Below are 18,220 nucleotides of genomic sequence, written 5' to 3'. Positions count from 1 at the left end.
GATTCAGAAGCTACTGTGTATTTATTAAGAAATTAATGTTGTTAACAGGCAGAAAGCAATTTCTTTGTTTTAGTGGAGAAAAGCAGCTGAACACAATTTTCTCACTCTTAACAAAGTGAATATCAATAAACAAAGAACCAAGCCAGCCAAATCAGTCCCTCTGCAACACAGCTGAGTCTGAAAAGCCACTTTGCAGCTCATTCCATTACAGGCAAAGTTATACATAACTTGCTGCCGAGAGCTCCATCATAATTAACCCTCTTTAAGTGAAGCTGTCAAAGTCACAGTTCTCTTTGTTAGTTCCACTACCAAGGAGCTTTCTGTCTTCATTCAAAGACTTAGCATTGTGGAGACATTTTGCAAAATAACCCAGTTATACAGTTGTTTTCTGTGGATTATTTATTTATTTCATTTGTCCCCTAAAATGGGACTCAAGCTTTCCCTTGAATTAATAGCCCTTTCTATGGCAAGCAAAGCCAAATGTCCACCTGAATAAAAAGGCCTTTGCCAGCTGGCAGAAAGATAACATGGACGAAGTACAGACAGCCAGAAAGAGGTGGCTGGGAGCTGCCTCTCTTTTTCACATAGCCACATCGCAGCAACCAAATTGCGTGGCATGGTTGTGCAAAAAAAAGGAGCGCTGAAAAGTGACTCCTTTTTGCGCCATCGCAAACTGCTGGTGGCAGCGTGAGCACATCGCTGCTGCACGGCTCCATCTGGATGCCATGCAGCAGTGACATCATAGTTGTGTGCACCGTCTGGACAGTGCCACACAGCTATGGTATCATGGCGACGTGGTAGGGTTGCGGAGCATGTGCACGCACTAGGGAACCCTAGCACATCGCCATGACTCCACAAAGGGCCCATCTGTATAGGGCCATAGAGGAAGTTAACATTGCTGCTCATAGCAGGTGGATCCAGAGACTAGGAACAGCTTACTTTTGAGTTTAATGTGCAAAACATGTTGCAAGCTATGTCCCAGACTTTTAAATACAGTGGTATTCATGTGGAATTTGGTATATTCTGCAATGTTAGTAATCAGCCTCCCAAGAACTTTTGGGCCAGATGAAAGGGACAAGGGTGTTCATTCTTTCTCATTCCATTTAAAGATGGTGCAGACAAGTAATTTCAGCTTGCCAGGGGGAGGAACCTGAGGTTGAAAGTTATAAGGCCTGCTGCAGATGATCATAGGTCTTGGGGTATTGTCAGGAGTGTGTGTGTGTGTGTGTGTGTGTGTGTGTGTGTATACACACACACACACACACACACACACATACACATACAACTCTTTTGGCACCGCTTTCCAATTTTATAAGTCCTGGTTTTGGCCCAGACTGTGCCCATTCATTCTGCTTAGCAGGACCTCAGATATCACCACCTCCCAGGTCTTGCACTGACAACACCACTAAATCCACAGCAGCCTCCCCATGCAATGAGACTGTGATCTGAAAAACAATCTTTTCCAAATATGATTATGTATATTTATAAATTATAGTATAGTGGGGAACAGTTTTTGTGTTTATTTTTAAAGATGCTTAGGGATGTGGTATTCCTTATTCCAGTGGGAAATCAGAGCTGTAAACACACGGTGCTATTATAAATGTATTCCCATACATGTGATACATACCTTATTATGTAATGATTAGATAACCAGGATTATTAATGATTAGATAACTATGTGAGAAAGACAAATATGAGACCCACAGTACTGTCAACATGCTGCTTCCTACTATCAACATGCTTGCTCTGGAATCTGATTCTACTGCTGAAGCATATGCACTGGATGTGAGTTCTTCACAATTTACTAGTAAAACAAAAGCATTTTGTGGATTTAAAAAAAAGTAACAGGTTTATTATGACATAGGCATTCATAGAGTAGAGTCCATCAGTTGGCTAAAAACTAATGCCATCATCCACTTTTTAGTCTGTAAGATATTACTAAAACTCTTGGTTGTTTTGCTTGAATGCATTTGCTCTGGAAAGCAGTCTTCTAGGATAATATTGGGGAGAGGCATGTTGGCAAGGACAATTGTTAATTGCTACAAATCTCAAATGAGCAACATGTTTTACTAGGAGGCCCTGTAGAGAAGAGTGAGAAGGCCAGTACATTAATCTTCATCTCACATACTTGAGTGAGGTGGTAAATTCTGATAGATATGTTATAATGGCATGTGGCTGATAGCTTCAGTTGCTCTCAGAGCTCCTCTTCACTTCAACCTGCTCCTCTTTTGCCCCTATGCTCACAGCTTGGATGTAAAGGCAAGGCTCAGTTGCTATGCATGCATAACTGTCCATGTTCGTCCACAGGGATAAGAAATTTCTGTGGCCCTTGAACCCTTGGGGTCAGACTAGCTCTAGCATTAGCCTGCACTCTCAATTAACCTTATGTGTACACAGCATGTGTTCTGCCACCGAATGATGGCTCTTTCCCAGGTCCCTCAATCTGACTTTTGTTGCATAAATTGATTCCAAGGTGTACAGAATGCAGAGGTCCAGGCCTATGGACATGGGATCCATCGCAAGATAGAAGAATTCAGGTGGAGCTTTGAAACTCCATGTGTAGGCCTAACAATCCCAGCCTGGGTGTGTCCAACGTGCCCTTTTGCTGCACTGGCATCAGATCTGGCGACGGGGTAACATGGAGGTTATTCATGAATTACTTATCAAAACACAGGGCTCACGCTAAACATTTGTTTAAAAATTGATGCCAGCAGTCAGTGGGGAGTGAAATATTTCACGTTAGTTTTGTGCCTTCATTGTGTCAGAGTCAGGAGGTTAATGCATCTGCCGGGTCCCAGTGCGCCTAATAGCATCGTTTTATAGCAGTTGTGGCTCTTTGCCCAGGAAAAAATTAGAGCTGTCAAGTGGATTGGAGGACTAGTATGAGTTAATGGTCCCTTAGGACTGGCTGCCTCATCAGGCCAGTCTTGATTCATGAGGAAAGTGGGCCAGCAGCAGTCCCTGAGTCACAACTCTGAAACCCACCTGGTGGGGACATTAAAGCGATCCCCCTCACTTCCCTTTGCTGCTCCATATCATAACTGTCATCATAATGAGCTACAGATCATTTCCCAACTCCTTTTCAATACCTTTGCTCAGAAGATTCAGGAGCAACCATTGTTTAGTAGTAGAAGGTGGGGAGCAGAAGATCCTAACTTCCACCCAGAGCTTAGAAAGGTTACTTTTTGGACCACAGCTCTATAAATTCCTCAGCCATCTGTTAGCCATGCTGGCAGGATCTGGAAGTTCTAGTCTAAATGATAGCTTTCCCAAACCTTGAGCCCAAGAGTGTTAGTTTTTTGCACTACAGGTCTCAGAATTCCCTCAGCCAGCATGGCCAGTTGGGGGATTATTAGAGTTGTAGTAAAAAAAAGATAAGTTTTAAAGTTATGGTCAGTGATGGACTAGAGCAGCTGAGAAGCTATTGCCAGTCCATCCTAGGCTGGATGGATTGTGTGCATTGCAATGGAAACGACACAGAGATGCATGCAGCCATTGTCCTGTGCCAGATTACTTCCTTTGAACCACACCACTGATTTTGCCTGTTGCCAGAAGAAGAAACATGAGGCTTCTCCCTTGAACCAGCTCAGCGTTAAGTGTGTGGAGAGAACTTTCTTCCTCACAGGGAAATCTGTAGAACATGAATCCTATTTGGGGAGAAAGGCGGGATATAAATCCCATAAATAAAATAAAATAAATACAGTTTCCAAGATGAGAAAGGGAAAAACTCCCAAAGCTCCTTCTAGAGTTGCACTGGGTCATGGTCAAGATAAATAACATCCTCTTTTATTGAATGTTTCAGATTTCAGACTCTGGGCTGTATGTTTGCATCGCTACAAGCTCCACCGGGGAGACAAGATGGAGTGGGTTTCTGGCAGTGCAAGGTCAGTCTTATCAAGAGGAGGGCAGGGATTGAAAGTTTGGAAGGATACTCTGGTGTGTGTATTTTATTTGGCCTCATCTTCTTTGGTTTTTTTAATCAGGAGGGGGGCTTTTCTCTTTGGAACAAATGCAAAGCAGCTAAACAGCTCATGCACTTCAGTTTTCACTTATTCTGAAACAAATGCATGGGGGACCAAACAGATACATCCTTGTTCATGCCATGAACAATGTCAAGGGATTAGCGTGCCCTCAGACAGACAGACAGACAGACAGACACACACACACACACACACACACACACATCATCTTCAGTTTTCTTTCCTCCATGCCTACTGTGATCTGAATCATATTCATCTTTCCCCTGGCTGAGGCTCTTTGCATGCAGAATAAAGGGAAAGATTCATTTACAGTACTAATGTCTTAGTACTATGAGTTGTGGAGCCGATGCAGATGACTCACAATAACATAGTGCTGAGAGTTTTTTTATCAGCTAGGTTGATTATGTCAATATATTGTTTTGAATCATCCCTGTTGAAATGCAAAGTATTGTACTGGGAAGGGTATTTTGCTCTTGCATGGACAATTAAGATTCATTACCTTTATAAAAGAGCTGTTCCCAGGGAAGATTGAAAACTTCTACAACTGGTTTATTAATATGGAACAGCACAGCTGCCTCTATTTTTGGACTCTCCATGGCATCATGGTTATGAGGAATGTCCAGATGAGTGCTAGACATTCAAAATGATCATGAGTACAGAGTATTGATCCAGTCTCACAAAATAATCAGTGATCCAATCTGAACTTAGCTATTCCTTCTTTGCATCTCCCAGGGTGGAACTGGAAGAACTGAAAGAGTGCAATGGATGTAAAACCTCAACTATTTTCTCCTTGCATGCAAGCAGGAATAATTATAGTAGTTTTCTCCCCACTGTGGGAGGAAACAAATATTCTTCTATGGTTTTCTCCTGGTATTTAACCATCCCAATGTGTTGTGGAGAAATTGTTCTATTTAGAAAACCATGTGAGGATGCACACACACAAAAACCTGTTTTCTGTGCTGGAAACCGATGTTTTGTTGCACCCAAATAACCCACATGTTTTTCTCCACAGAATCATTTCTTTCCAACACTTAAAAGATGTTCAAATACCATGAGAAAAATATGCAAAACACTCACTGATCTATTATTCTTCCCAACAGAGTTTCCTGGCTGTCAGAAAACCAATTTTTTAACTTGGGAGCAAATAATTTCTAATATTTGTTCCATCGCTACTATTCTATGTACAATCCATTCTCTAGCTGCTGTATTCCCAGTGGGTGAAATTCTTGGATCTGGCAAGATTTTTCAGGCTTTTGGATGCCCAATGCAACAGCTATCTCTCTCCTGGCCTTCAAACCCAGGTTTGAGCATCTTTCCATACCACTGGACCTCTCTGCTTTCCAGAGGAAGAGGCCTGCTTGCACCCACAGATGAGAATGGCTTGTTTTAAAAGTAATAAACTATCCTCTGAGTTCTGTCCCAGCAAGTACATTCTCTGTTGCAAGAGCCAAGCCAAGAAGTTAATTTTTAAAGAGAGGGGGAGAAGAAAAAAAGGGAAAAGCCTCAAGGAATAACTGATGGTGAGCCAGATTTCCTGGGCTCTATGTGGGGATTTGAAGGACATTAGAGCTCTCTTTCCTGCCGTATTGGCAATGGAAAAGACATAGTTTGAAAGTGGAGGAGTAAATCTGGGGGACTAAAACTCCCAGTATTCATAGGCCATTTGGGCTAGAGCTTTCTGGAAGTTGTAATTCAATAAAGGAACTTTTCCAAGCTCTACAAAGAGCTTGGTGAAAAAACAAATCCATATACCCGCTAGGCTTCCTGTTCTTACCAAAAAACATTAGAGCCCTTTCCCTGTTTCTATACCTGCCAATTACAAAACCAACATGAGCAGTTTTTAGGGTTGACTCTGCCCCCTTGATTCATGGCAGGGTCTCTTCTCCTGACAGGTTTACAGGCCCAGCCAGGCTAGAGGCACAGACCCTCCTTAACCCTGCCCCATGGCAGCTGGTTGATTTGGCTTAGTGGAAGCTTAGCTTGAAGGAAGCAATGCTTGATGAGCTAAGCCTTCCTGCCTTTTCCAGTCAAAGGAAAGGCCAGCAGGGATTAAAACAATCTCAAAACCCTCTCATGTGTATGTTGCTGTTTTTTAACGCAAGATCCTGGTATCTTATGGGGAAGTTACATCTTTGTAAACTGGCTTACAACTGAATGAAGTTGAATTGTGCCATTGTGCAAAGTTCATATTCTTAGGAGATGAGTGGAAAGTGCCATCAGGACCATTGTGCAAGCAGAACTAGCAGCAATGGCTAACTTGTTCCAATACACAATCCGTCTTGTTGTACAATGGGTTGCTTCTCAACAACAACAACAACAACAACAATAATAATAATAATAATAATAATAATAATTTTATTTCTATTCCGCTTTTTGCCAGGAAATCAAAGTGGAGTACAGCAAGCTAAAATACATCCATATATACATAGTACCCCCCCTTAAAACAAGATTAAACAATATAAGATTAAAACTAACATGCTAAAATCCAATTAATCCAAATAATAACCAACAGTGGGACATCTTGCGCAGTGTGCCTTTGTTCATCATTGCAATTCACTAGTGTGCTTGCATGTCCTGGCAGCAACATAGCTCACTGCATATTGTATCCTTTGATGCAGGATCTAGCCAAAATCACATTTTTATCTCATCTCTTCTTCTAAAGAGGTTGAGATGCTGTATATGGATCTTCCCCTCACATTTTACATCAACAAGTGGTGGTCAGCCATTTAGCATTTATGGCTGAGCAAGGATTTGTACTGTAGTCCCACCAGTCCCTCCAGGTCCTTATTGTGCACAGGCTGGCAGCTTGTCATAGTCTAGGTGACAGCCGCTCCCATCATCCTCCAATCATTAGCTATACCAGCTGATGCTGTTTGACAGCACCTCAAGGACCACAAGCTGCCTACCTCTCGTGATACCTTTCCTATTAAGTCTACCTAAATATGCATCCTTTGTAATGTATGAAATGTAATGGATGTATGAACTGCACCTTCCAGGATTTCCCATCAGGCTGTACTGGCAAGGACCCAAATGGTAGTGACATGTGAAGAGATAAACTTTGCCTATCACAGTATAGGTGGAGCACATGAATGATCTATGGAGGGCTCAGAAAGGAAAACATGTATGGTTGAATTCATCCCTCATCATCAGTATAAAGGCTCTCCATAAGTGATTTGACCCATGCTCCCTCAAGTTAACTGCTGTTCTCATGTTCTTATCGGAAACCTTTGTCCTCCAGAGAATGGGGCTGATCTCCAAATTCAGCTTCCAGAGGCAAGCCTTCTCCCTGGACCTCCCTCTGCACCTTTGGTCACTGATGTCACCAAGAACAGTGTTGCTTTGATCTGGAAGCCAAGCCCTGTGAGTGGGGGCACTGCTGTCAATTCATACATAATTGAAGCATTCAGGTAAATCACAAGTTGCATTTTCAAATGTTTCTATTCACAAAACAGAGAGATGGTGAGGCAGAACCTGAGAAAATTGATTTTTGGACTAGTTCCCAGAACCCTGAAGTCATAATAAAAAGTAACCGTGCTGGTTAACAGATTCTGGGAGTTGCAGTCTGAAAAAGTAACTTTTCCAAATTCTGGCAACAGGGTTGTTTTCTTTATAGTGAATAGAGTTTGCAGTTCTCTAGAGCAGGATTGGGGAACATATGACCTCAAATCCCACCCAATGATTCTGACTATTGCTCCAAAATTTAGGGAAGTAGAAAGGCAGTAATGTCAGGTTTAGCCTCTTTGAGTTTGCTATAACCACTGGTCTCTCTGTGCAAATCATGCATCACATGGTACATTTTGAAAGTAGCTGCCGCTCACTAATGGAAAGTCTCAGTGTTTTCCCTTCTACCTGGCTGAATGTTTGGCCCTCTGATTCTTCTTGACATGTGTTAGGGATTGGGGTGGAGAACCTGTGGCCTTGTAGATATTGTTTGATTACATCTCCCCTCATCTCTTACTATTGGCTGTGCTGGCCAGAGCTGACAGGAGTTGCAACCCAACATCTGAAGGATTCAGTGCACTGACCTGTAAACAGCCCAGAGAGTTGGACAGGTGTCTCCGCTCTGCTATCTAAGATGCAAACTTTTAGGTTTGGATAAGGAGGCTTTGGTCTTTTAACAGACTGAATCTGTTTTCTGATTCATCTGCTCTGCCAAGTCAGTCTGGAGCAGGGCTTTCAGAGGTCAAGGAAGCAGACCTGCACAGCTGTGTAAATGCTTAACTGTCAGCACGTTCTTTGGCAGTGGATCACCCCCTTTGAATCCCTATTAAGCTTCTGTTTGTGATTCCTGCCTGCAGCATGCCACCCAACTCCCCTGGGGTCAGATTCTTCCTTCCTACATTTGTGTTGCTAAGGTGCCTCTCCAGTGAAGACAAGCCTTTCTTGCTCATACAGTTTGCAGGCTCTATCAAAACTTACCTCGAAGCCATCTGTTTTGGAGATCTGTAGGGAGCGCAGGTGGCCTGGGGATTCAGTTAGCAGTGAGAAGTTCTGCAAACAGCCAGACTATGCAGTAAATCACTTAAGAATCAGAGTCTGTGTTTCTGCATGTGTATTGAGAGGGTGTGTGGAGATGGAAGGTTAAGGAAGCAGTCTGGCATCTGCTCCCAAGTCACCTTGAATGTGGATTTGTATGTCTGTGCATTCAAGGACAACTAGACAGTCTGATATCTTTATTCAATATCCTGATGTTTGTCTATAAAACTTTAAACCTGGACTGGCAAATATTTGGCACACTAAATATTTAGCTGAGGCATCTTGGATTTGCCTAGAATAGCTGGAACACCGAAACGTCTGCATGCCCCATGCGGCTTCAGGCCATGACCTTTTCTTCTGAAACCTTCTAAAAGAGTAAATATACGTAATAAGTTTAGACACCATTCCAGTCTTTATCATCCCTTAGATTCCTTAGTAGGAAATCTTTAGCTGTTCATGTTTTAGACCCCCAAAAGCCTACAGTCCTTGATCAGTGTCTGGGGGTTCTTGTACAAACATCTCCAGAAGATGTTCTTGTACGAACTCCTCAGAACTTTAATGGCATCTTGTTAGTGAAATATACACATATAAGTGAATGTTATACCTTTGTATGTTCTTTTTTTGGTTGTGGCAGATAGAGGAATTCAACATTTCTATCTGCCATGAGCCTCCATGCTCTGTATATAGGCAGCAGCATTTAGTGGCCATGAGAGGGTGGTGACGAGGGAACCTCTGATTGTGTTCCTGCAGCTGAATATGTGGAGAAGGATGCACCCTCCAGGATCTCTTGGCAGTGACCTCAGAAGCTTCTGGGTAGGTCCTCATAGGTCACCCAGATGTATCTGACTGCAGGAACAAAGGTGAACATTGCCTGATTGCTCACCTCTTCTCCTGGACAACAAATGGCCATAGGGCTGACTAGGCTTCAGAAAACATAAATTAAGATTGCAGGGAGGGAAGTCAAAATGGAGTTTACACACTGCCAGCTTGGTGCATGATCTTAGCCAATATTTTTGTTTTGAAACCTTCTAGAAAAGTAAACATAAGTAATAAATTTAGCCACCATTCCATTCTTTATCATCCGTTAGATTCCTTAGTGGGGAATCTTTAGCTCTCAGTGTTTTAGACCAAAAAAGCCTACAGTCCTTGATCATGTACCATGCTGGGAGGGATAGAAGTTGACGCCTCAAAGTTCCCCATCCCAGCTGTAAATCATATCCTGACTTTACAGCCTGACACAGCCCCTTGCTAGCTTCAACCCTGCAATAAGGAACAGCTTACATCTTTCTTCCAACTCCCAATTATGAATCGCAGGAAAGTATATATCCCAGAAGGAGCAGCAAAGGCTTGTGGAGAGGAGCATTTTGATTGAAGAATGAATAGATATGCCTAAGACCCAGCTTCCTGTTTACTTCAGAAGTTGATCCAGAGGCCTGTCAGTTGGGCTGCTTTGAATTCTGAACATCGAACACTCTGGGCAGTAGCACTGACAATGTTTCTTACACTCTCTGCTCTTCTTGGAATTAGGATGCTAATTCTAAAAAGAGGAGCCAGGATTCACAAGAGTTTAGAAAAACAGCCGTGGTCCATATCCTCCTGATCTTCATTGTGCCTAAGGAAAGTCAATTATGCACATACTCCAAAATTATTTTCATAATGCATGGGCAGTTGTGAAGGCTCCCAAAGTGATACCCAGCCTAGATAAGCTAACTGGCAGGGCTGGCACAAGTGAGTTTTCTTCCTGAGGCCAAGAAGCATATGACACTCCTCACTTGCCCAAGGCATGTTGCATGGTACTCTAAGCCAGCCAGGTTATTTTAACATATGAGGCAGAAAAATCATACAAATGCCTCTCCCCATTCTTGACATAAAAAATACAACAAATGAAATAGTTAGGAAATCAGTACATTTTCAGGGTACTCAGAATTTGCTGTCTGAGATGCCCCTCTTGCCCTGCCTAAAGATGGGGTTGCCCTCCCTGCTTACTAGTGCTGACAAACAGTAGCAGTGCCATAATCCATTTTCATTTAATCATAGCATGCTGTGTCTCTGAAGCATTACAGGGAATTTAAAATGGCAGAGGGATCCCCAGTCCTTGCTATAATGACCTTGCAACCAGGGAAATAGGCAGACAGGACCCACCAGCAGCTCTCTTGGCCCCTTCCATGGTGCATGGGACCCAGTAGGTCTCAAAACATGTGAAATGGTGCTAATGGTCCTGTCTCCAAGCATAATCTACTTTCTGTTTTTAGGTCAATCTTTGTCTCATGTTAAGATGGCCTGTCAGAGTGTTTTCAGCTGCTTCTGTGCTGAACTGACTGGGGGCGGTCATCTTATACAATGACATGCCTCTGGAACTCCCTGCCACAGCATCTTGCTAAACCCAGAAATTATATATGGAATACATAAGGAAGGCCATCAAGGCTGATCTATCCTTCCTTTGCTTTTCTCATAGAATCATAGAGTTGGAAGAAACCACAAGGGCCAACCAGTTCAACCTCTGCCATGCAGAAACTCACAATCAAAGCATCCCTGGCAGATGGCCATCCAGCCTCTGCTTAAAGACTTCTAAAGAAGGAGACACCACCACTCTCTCAGGGAGTGTGTTCCACTGTCAAACAGCTCTTACTGTTAGGACGTTCCTCCTAATGTTGAGTTGGAATCTCTGTTCCTGTAGCTTGCATCCATTGTTCCATGTCAGATTCTCTGGAGCAGCAGAAAACTAGCTTGCTCCATCTTCAGTGTGACACCCCTTCAAAGACTTAAAGAGAACAATTGTATCACCTCTTAACCATCTCTTTTCCAGGATAAACATACTTAAATCAAGTGTATCTTGATTTCAGTAAGGCCTTTGACCAGGTCCCCCATGGTATTCTTGAAAACAAGCTAGTAAAACGTGGGCTAGACAATACAACTGTTAGATGGATTTGTAATTGGTTGACTGGCCAAACCCAAAAGGTGCTCAACAATGGCTCCTCTTCAGCCTGGAGAGAAGTGACTAGTGGGGTGCCACTGGGTTCTGTCCTGTGTCCAGTGCTATTCAACATCTTTATAGATTTTTTTTCCCTGGTCTCTTGCAGCCAGTCTTCAGGTAGCACTTGGCAGACAGTGGCAGACAATGTGAAGTTGGAGAAGCACACAGTAAGCGGCTTGAATCCCAACACCATTTACCTCTTCCTTATACGGGCTGTCAACACCTATGGCCTGAGTGACCCCAGCCCTGTTTCAGAGCCAGTTCGTACACAAGGTGAGGTTCCCACATGCTGCTGTGTTGGAGTGCAATGGTTTGAATTGGTAGATGTGATTCCCAATCATGGTACAACCCAGAACTACATTAGCTACTTTTGGAGACTATAACTTCTGATTTTCACAGCAAGGATGGCCATTAGCATATAATGGGCAGCCTAGTCTTTTGAAGTATTTGAAGTGGAAATCTAAGTGATGTTTCAACTGATCAAGAATTAGATCTTCAACAGTGAGTCAGTATGTAAGATATATGCCAGTCTGTTCAAACTGCATCATGCATACAGTTTGCAGTTCATTTGTAGTAGCACAAAGATTCTGTACAACACACAGGTTCTTGTTTCTACATTAGCAGAGGGTTGATCTTTGGGGTTCCTTCCAACTCTACAAGACTATGGTTCTACAAACTGTATACACAACTGCCATGTAGTAGCATTGGCCAAACTGTGTCTTATGAATCACATGCACTTTGCAAGCAGTTTGAGTACAAATGAACTACAAACTGCTGAATAGAAAGCTAATGGAAATAGGTTAAAGGGAGCATTTTGTTCCATGCATGTGAAGTCCAGCATTAACTTTGCTCTTCATTACTAAGGATGTCATTCTGTTCCTCCCTCACATTTTATACTCTTGGCAGATGTGAGTCCCACCAGGCAAGGGGTTGACCACCGGCAAGTGCAAAGGGAACTTGGTGAAGTTGTGGTTCAGCTCCAGGATCCTGTTGTCCTCACCTCCACCACCATCCAAGTGACCTGGACTGTAAGTACCAGTTCCTTGGAAAAGCAGGATATATGGGAGCAGAATGTTTTAGCCCAGGGAGCAAGAATGGGTGGCCATTCCTGATGTTTTTTGGATTACAGAACCTATAACCCCTGACCAGCATAGACAATCATGGAGGATGTCCAGCAATGGAGGGCCACACATTTTCTATCCCTACTTTAGAAAATTCATAGTTCATGTAATCAATAATTATATCATTCATAATAGCTATCTGGCACCATAAGTATCAGAGGCAGTATGTCTCTGTGATTTGTAGACACATACGAAGTGCCTTCATGTCCTGCACTGTACCTTCCCATTGGCATTTCACTGGTCACTGTGGGAAATAGGATGAGGGATAAATCAATTTCAGCCCTAATCAAATTGGACTTTTCTGATATTCTTGCACTAAGTTACTATCTATGGCAGGACTAATTATAAGTGTTTTTGCAGCTAAACAAATAATTCGGATTTGTAGCCCAAAAAGTTATTATCTCCAAGAAAAGGAGTAAGCAATAGTTTCTGTAAGTACCGTTAAGTGTGGCACAGTAATATATTCGGCCTAAGGACATTGCTTGGGATGCAGAAAGGCAGTAGGTGAATAGAATCAAAAGAGAAAAGGGAAGGACAGCAGAATCAGCAGCAAGAGTTTAAGAAGCAGAGAAAGGAAATGGGAGTCAGACAGATAGGTAATTGTCCCAAGCAATGGATATCATGCTATTGATGGTATGTTTGTGGTAATTTCATGGTATGTCTTCTTCACACTTAGGTTGATCGTCAAGCTCAGTTCATCCAAGGATACCGAGTGATGTACCGTACCAAGGGCAGTGCCTGGTTGGTGCAGGATGTAAAATCACCTACGGAACGTAGCACTGTTCTAGTTGATCTGCGCAAAGGCCAGGAGTATGAGATCAAAATACGTCCATATTTTGATGAGTTCCAGGGCATGGACAGTGAGGTGCTCCTTGTGCGCACTCCAGAAGAAGGTAAGTGTGAGAGGGGAGGGAACTCTCTGTGAGTCTCTCTCCATATGCAGACAGACAGACAGACAGACACACACACACACACACACAATTTCTTATCTGTAGAAGGTTATATTCCCTCAACACCTCCACTTTGTTTTTCCTCCTATACCCAGCAGTTTGTCTTCAGACATACTCCATTCTGGCTAGCCTAGTCCTACAAAGAAAGTTCAAAGAGCATGAAGACTGCAGGTGACAGATGACTGAAAATAGAGACTGCAAGTTCCATAGGCCTTACCCAATATAACTAATAGTGAGAGATCATAGGAGTTAAATTCCAGAGGACCTAAGGCAATTAACAGGAGTGGAACACATTCTCTCAGAGAGTGGTGGAGTCTCCTTCCTTGGAGGTCTTTAAACAGAAGGCCATCTGTTGGGGGTTATTTGAGTTCCTTCATGGCATGGGGTTGGACTGGATGGCCCTTGTGGTCTCTTCCAACTCTATGATTGTATGATTCTATGAAATGGTGGACGGCCTTTTTTTACAGCCTTTTGTGTAACTCAGCATTCCTAGCCACAAGTTCAGGTACCATTCTGAGATTCGGAATTATCTTCAAATACTACATACTTTTTGTCTTTGTCAAAGAGCTCTGAACAATGTACTACTTCTGTTCCTTCCTGTCCAGTCCCAAGTGCTCCTCCTCAAGGAGTTACAGTGGTCACAGTGGGGACAAGCAACAGTACCAGTATCAGCATATCCTGGGAGCCACCTCCCCCTGCAGAGCAAAATGGGATCATCCAGGATTACCAGGTGAGGTTGGCTCTCCATACATTCTTGGACCTAGTGAAACCACAAAGGCTGGTCAAAAGCTCTCAGAGGTCTGACAATAACAAGAAGTGCCAACAGTGCTGTGAAACAAGTAATGGGAAATCTCCTTTCTGCAATGATATTGAATGTTTCAAATCTTCTGCTGTTTTGTCAGGTGTGGTGCCTTGGCAATGAGTCTCGTTATCATATCAATAAGACAGTGGATGGCACAGTGCATTCAACAGTCTTGCTGGGCCTGGTGCCAGGCATGGTCTATCGCACTGAGGTGGCGGCAGCCACTAGTGCAGGTGTGGGAGTGAGGAGTGCCCCAGTGACCTTACAGATCAGTGAGTACCCACTGTGTGAAAATAAAACTGTTTCTTTCCTATATGATCCTTCTTTCCCATCTATCAGACTTATTTCAGGAGTCCTTTTTACTTGTTCAACCACCTTTGGTTGGGTAATTGTCAGTCATTATTGGGGAGCATCTTTCAGCCTGAGAGATATATTCCATTTAAAAGAGACTCCCAGGAGCCGCATTCTAGTGGTAGGCATGGCCAAAACTTCAAGAATTGGGGATTAAAGCCAGCAGCATATTCTAGTTTAAAACTCTGATTACAAGTGAACTAAGCCTTAAAGGAGACACCCCTTTAGATGGATGGGGAAATCTTATAAAGCTGGGAAAACCCCAAAGAGTGGTATCTTGAGGAAGAGAGTGTGGTCATCTGGGAAAGCTAAGAGGTTTAAATTAGATTCCAAAAGGGTGGGACTCCCCCATATGAGAGAGCCTTCTCAGTTGGGATGTTCAATCCCTGCAATATCCTCCAAGAAGAATTGATTTTCTTCCCAATGTTGGTATCTTTTGTAAATTATTTTGTTGTGGAAGGGCTTTTTACCCAATACCCTTTGATTTGGGGAATTAAATCTAGATGGTCAATTTTAAGGGAGATGGAAGGGTGACGGGTAAGAGGAAGTAGCTGAGGTGCTCGATGGAGCAGTCATCGGATCTTGGTGGAATGATGGAATGGAAAGTAGCTGTTGTAGTACTGCTAAAGCCAATCTGCCTGTTTTTCTTAGTGCTGTATCATTTTCCTCACTGAAATAACCAAGCCACGTCGGAGCTGTAATATTCAGATTGCTCCTGTAATGGAATGTTCCTGCATACAATTTCCCCCCTCCAAATAGAAAAACAGCAAGTCAGATACTAGAGTTCTCCCTACTAGCTCCCAGGAACTTTTGTTTTGTATTAGATTTAAAAACTGAGGGATAGTTTTTACTGAAAGCAGTTGGTCATGCAAATTTCCACCTCTTTCCACTTTGGTGGCAACTGACACAGCTATATATCTCCTCTCACTGTGGATACTTTTGCCTCCCCTGTAGAGCCTTTGCCAGACCAGGACACAGTGCCTGTGAGCAGCGGGGACAGTGTGAGCCTTGCTGAGCAGATCACAGATGTGGTGAAACAGCCAGCCTTCATAGCAGGCATCGGAGGGGCTTGCTGGGTCATCCTCATGTGCTTCAGTGTGTGGATCTACTGTCGTCGGAAAAAGAGAAAGGAGTTAAGTCACTACACAGGTAAGACAAGCTAAGATTTTATGCCACCTCCTTGCTCTTCCTTTTAAAAGGGAAAACATTGCCTGGCTACCTAAGTGTGTAGGCAGGTTCCCAAAGTCCAGTGGGTGCCTTAGAACAGGGGTAGGCAACCTGCGGCCCGCGGGCCGGATGCGGCCCGGCAAGGCCTTGGGACCGGCCCCAGCCAGGTCCTGCCACCGATTGCCGCCGGGGCCTTTGGGGGGCAATTGTCTATAGAAGCCTCAGAAACATGCATTTATATTAACATTTTTTAAAAAATCAGCAAATTTTTTCGCGTGTCCTCCATTTTTTTTTTAAAAGTGTCTTCCATTTGAAAATTTTGTCCTACATTTGTCCTGGTTTATTTATATATTTAATTTTTTTAAAAAAATTATTTAATTATTTATTTTTTGGCTTCGGCCCCCCAGTTGTCTGAGGGCAACCCGGCCCCCGGCTCAAAAAGGTTGCCTACCCCTGCCTTAGAAGAAGGCAGTACCATGGACAGCTCCAAGTGCTCCAAAGATAGGTAGGAAGTGACTGAAGCCTTTTTGAGCCTTAAGGGGCAGATCACTATTCCCCTGCTGTGCCTGTTCCTGAAAGTGGAAGCCTACCTGACTTAAAGGAGCAGGTCTTGGGTATGTGATATGGATGTTTAGTTCCCTAGGAGGTACAGGCACTTGAGAGAGGAGACACCAGAGATCTCAGTTCATGGGATCCTAGTTCAGGAGTCCTGATCCTGTGGGTTCAGGCTGGGTCACAGTGCTGAGATCCAGTTTGCATTTGACCCTTGTGCCTCTGTTGCCAGCCATTCTTTCCACAATTCAGAATCCAAGCCCAGGCTGCTGCTTAGAGGTGCTGGTACTAAGTAAAACTATTTGCCCATCTACTATCTGCTGGCAGTGGTTTTCCAGGGTTGGGTCATTTTCATCCCTTCAACTGGGATAACAGTTGTTGGCATAATGTATGGCATTTTGTATGCAAAGCATGTGCTTTGCTGGACAGCTATAAGCCCTCCAGCCTTCGAGCCCTCCCCACCTCTGCTGTCCACAAGCATGCCATGCTCTGAACTATCTCACTCTTTTGCTTGCTTTTCTTTACAGCTTCCTTTGCATACACACCAGCAGGTAAGCTTCTTTCCCTCAATTCCATCACATTGCTTTTCCCTTAGCACTCCCAGCCAAGCAAACATTATTCCTCAAGATATTGTCACTGACCTTATGTGGATCTTTTCTTTCAGTGTCTTTCCCCCATGCAGATGGGGCCACACGGAGCAGTGGCAGGTGAGTGCAGAAAGGAACGATGGGAAATTTTAAAATCAATTTGCATTGAAATATAGCCTTACAAAATTCATATGTCCAAAAACAAATAACACAGTCCAGAAACTGTTGCATTTCAATATTTGCACTTGATGTTTTGGATCAAGAAATGTGTAGAGTAGGGAAAAGACTCATAAAGATGTGTACAGTAGTGAAAGAAATGTACAAAAAGTATTTCATGATGGAAAACTGCTTAGAAAAATGTGTATATCAGGCAAACATGAATAAAAAATGTATATAGACAAAACTGTGGGCTAAATGCTATTTTAGTCCTAACTAAAGTTGTTGTTGTTGGTAACTGCCCTCAAGTTGACCTCAGCTTGTGCCAACTCTGTAGATGAGACCTCTCCAAGACCACTTGTCATCTGCTCAGCTCCTGCAGGCCTTGGCCTGTGTCCTCTCTGTTGAGTCCAACCATGTGGCATGTGGTCTCCCTCTCTTGTCCAGTTCTTTCATAGCTGCCCTTCCCAAATAAAACAGACCCATTAAATCAATTGGATTTATGTATGTGTTGATTCACCATTCACCAGTTTATTCAGTGCAACAGGTTTAGCTGAAATTAAGCAATAGGATTTGGGGCAATGTCTAAAAACAGATATGTATTAGGATTTTTAAAAAATATATTGATGAAAGGACAGACAAGATCTAATCTTGACTGCATGTCTCTCCTTCAGCCGGCCTGGCATGCTTGCCATGGCCACTAGTGCCTCCAGCTATCCATGGCTGGCAGATTCATGGCCAGCCCCAAACCTGCTTCGAAATGGAAAAACAAAGGAACCTGGAGTGACCTGCTGCCCAGGAAACCACAATGGCACTGAAAGATACTACAATGGTAAGAACTGCCATCAGTGTAACATCTCCCTAAGCAGAAAGTCAAATGCAGCAGAGGTGAGCAGAAAGCATACTTCTTCTTCGTGTTTCCTGTAACTCTCACACCGGGATGTTCTGCGCCTGCACACTGCAGTCTCAGAATTTTCTGGAATAGAGATTTGATACTTTTAGGTGGTAGCCCCACCCACCCTCCATTTTGTCTGCTGCACGAGCAGCATTAAAAAGAGCCTCTCTTATTATTCTAGTGTTTCCTGCTGGTTTTTCTTTGTTCTT

General features: G+C 43.3%; 1 protein-coding gene across 4 annotated transcripts in view; it reads left to right on the top strand.

The window, feature by feature from the left end:
- The window catches only part of ROBO3 (roundabout guidance receptor 3), a 120,373-nt gene that overhangs the window by 85,255 nt on the left and 16,898 nt on the right, over window positions 1–18,220 (top strand). For all 4 annotated transcript variants that reach the window (XM_089538438.1, XM_089538436.1, XM_089538437.1 and 1 more), the window contains exons 10-20: window positions 3,803–3,884; window positions 7,219–7,387; window positions 11,537–11,703; window positions 12,337–12,458; window positions 13,228–13,444; window positions 14,107–14,231; window positions 14,404–14,575; window positions 15,609–15,803; window positions 16,901–16,924; window positions 17,038–17,080; window positions 17,791–17,948. In XM_089538438.1, the coding sequence (XP_089394564.1) occupies window positions 3,803–3,884; window positions 7,219–7,387; window positions 11,537–11,703; window positions 12,337–12,458; window positions 13,228–13,444; window positions 14,107–14,231; window positions 14,404–14,575; window positions 15,609–15,803; window positions 16,901–16,924; window positions 17,038–17,080; window positions 17,791–17,948 (1,474 nt within the window). The remainder of the gene's footprint in view (window positions 1–3,802; window positions 3,885–7,218; window positions 7,388–11,536; window positions 11,704–12,336; window positions 12,459–13,227; window positions 13,445–14,106; window positions 14,232–14,403; window positions 14,576–15,608; window positions 15,804–16,900; window positions 16,925–17,037; window positions 17,081–17,790; window positions 17,949–18,220) is intronic.

Source organism: Sceloporus occidentalis, unplaced genomic scaffold (assembly GCF_023333645.1).
Source record: "Sceloporus occidentalis isolate IW3139 unplaced genomic scaffold, rSceOcc1.0.p SCAF_9, whole genome shotgun sequence".
Taxonomy (NCBI): Eukaryota; Metazoa; Chordata; class Lepidosauria; order Squamata; family Phrynosomatidae; genus Sceloporus; species Sceloporus occidentalis.
Note: the sequence above shows the minus strand (reverse complement) of the source record. Positions and strands in the feature narration are given on the sequence as shown.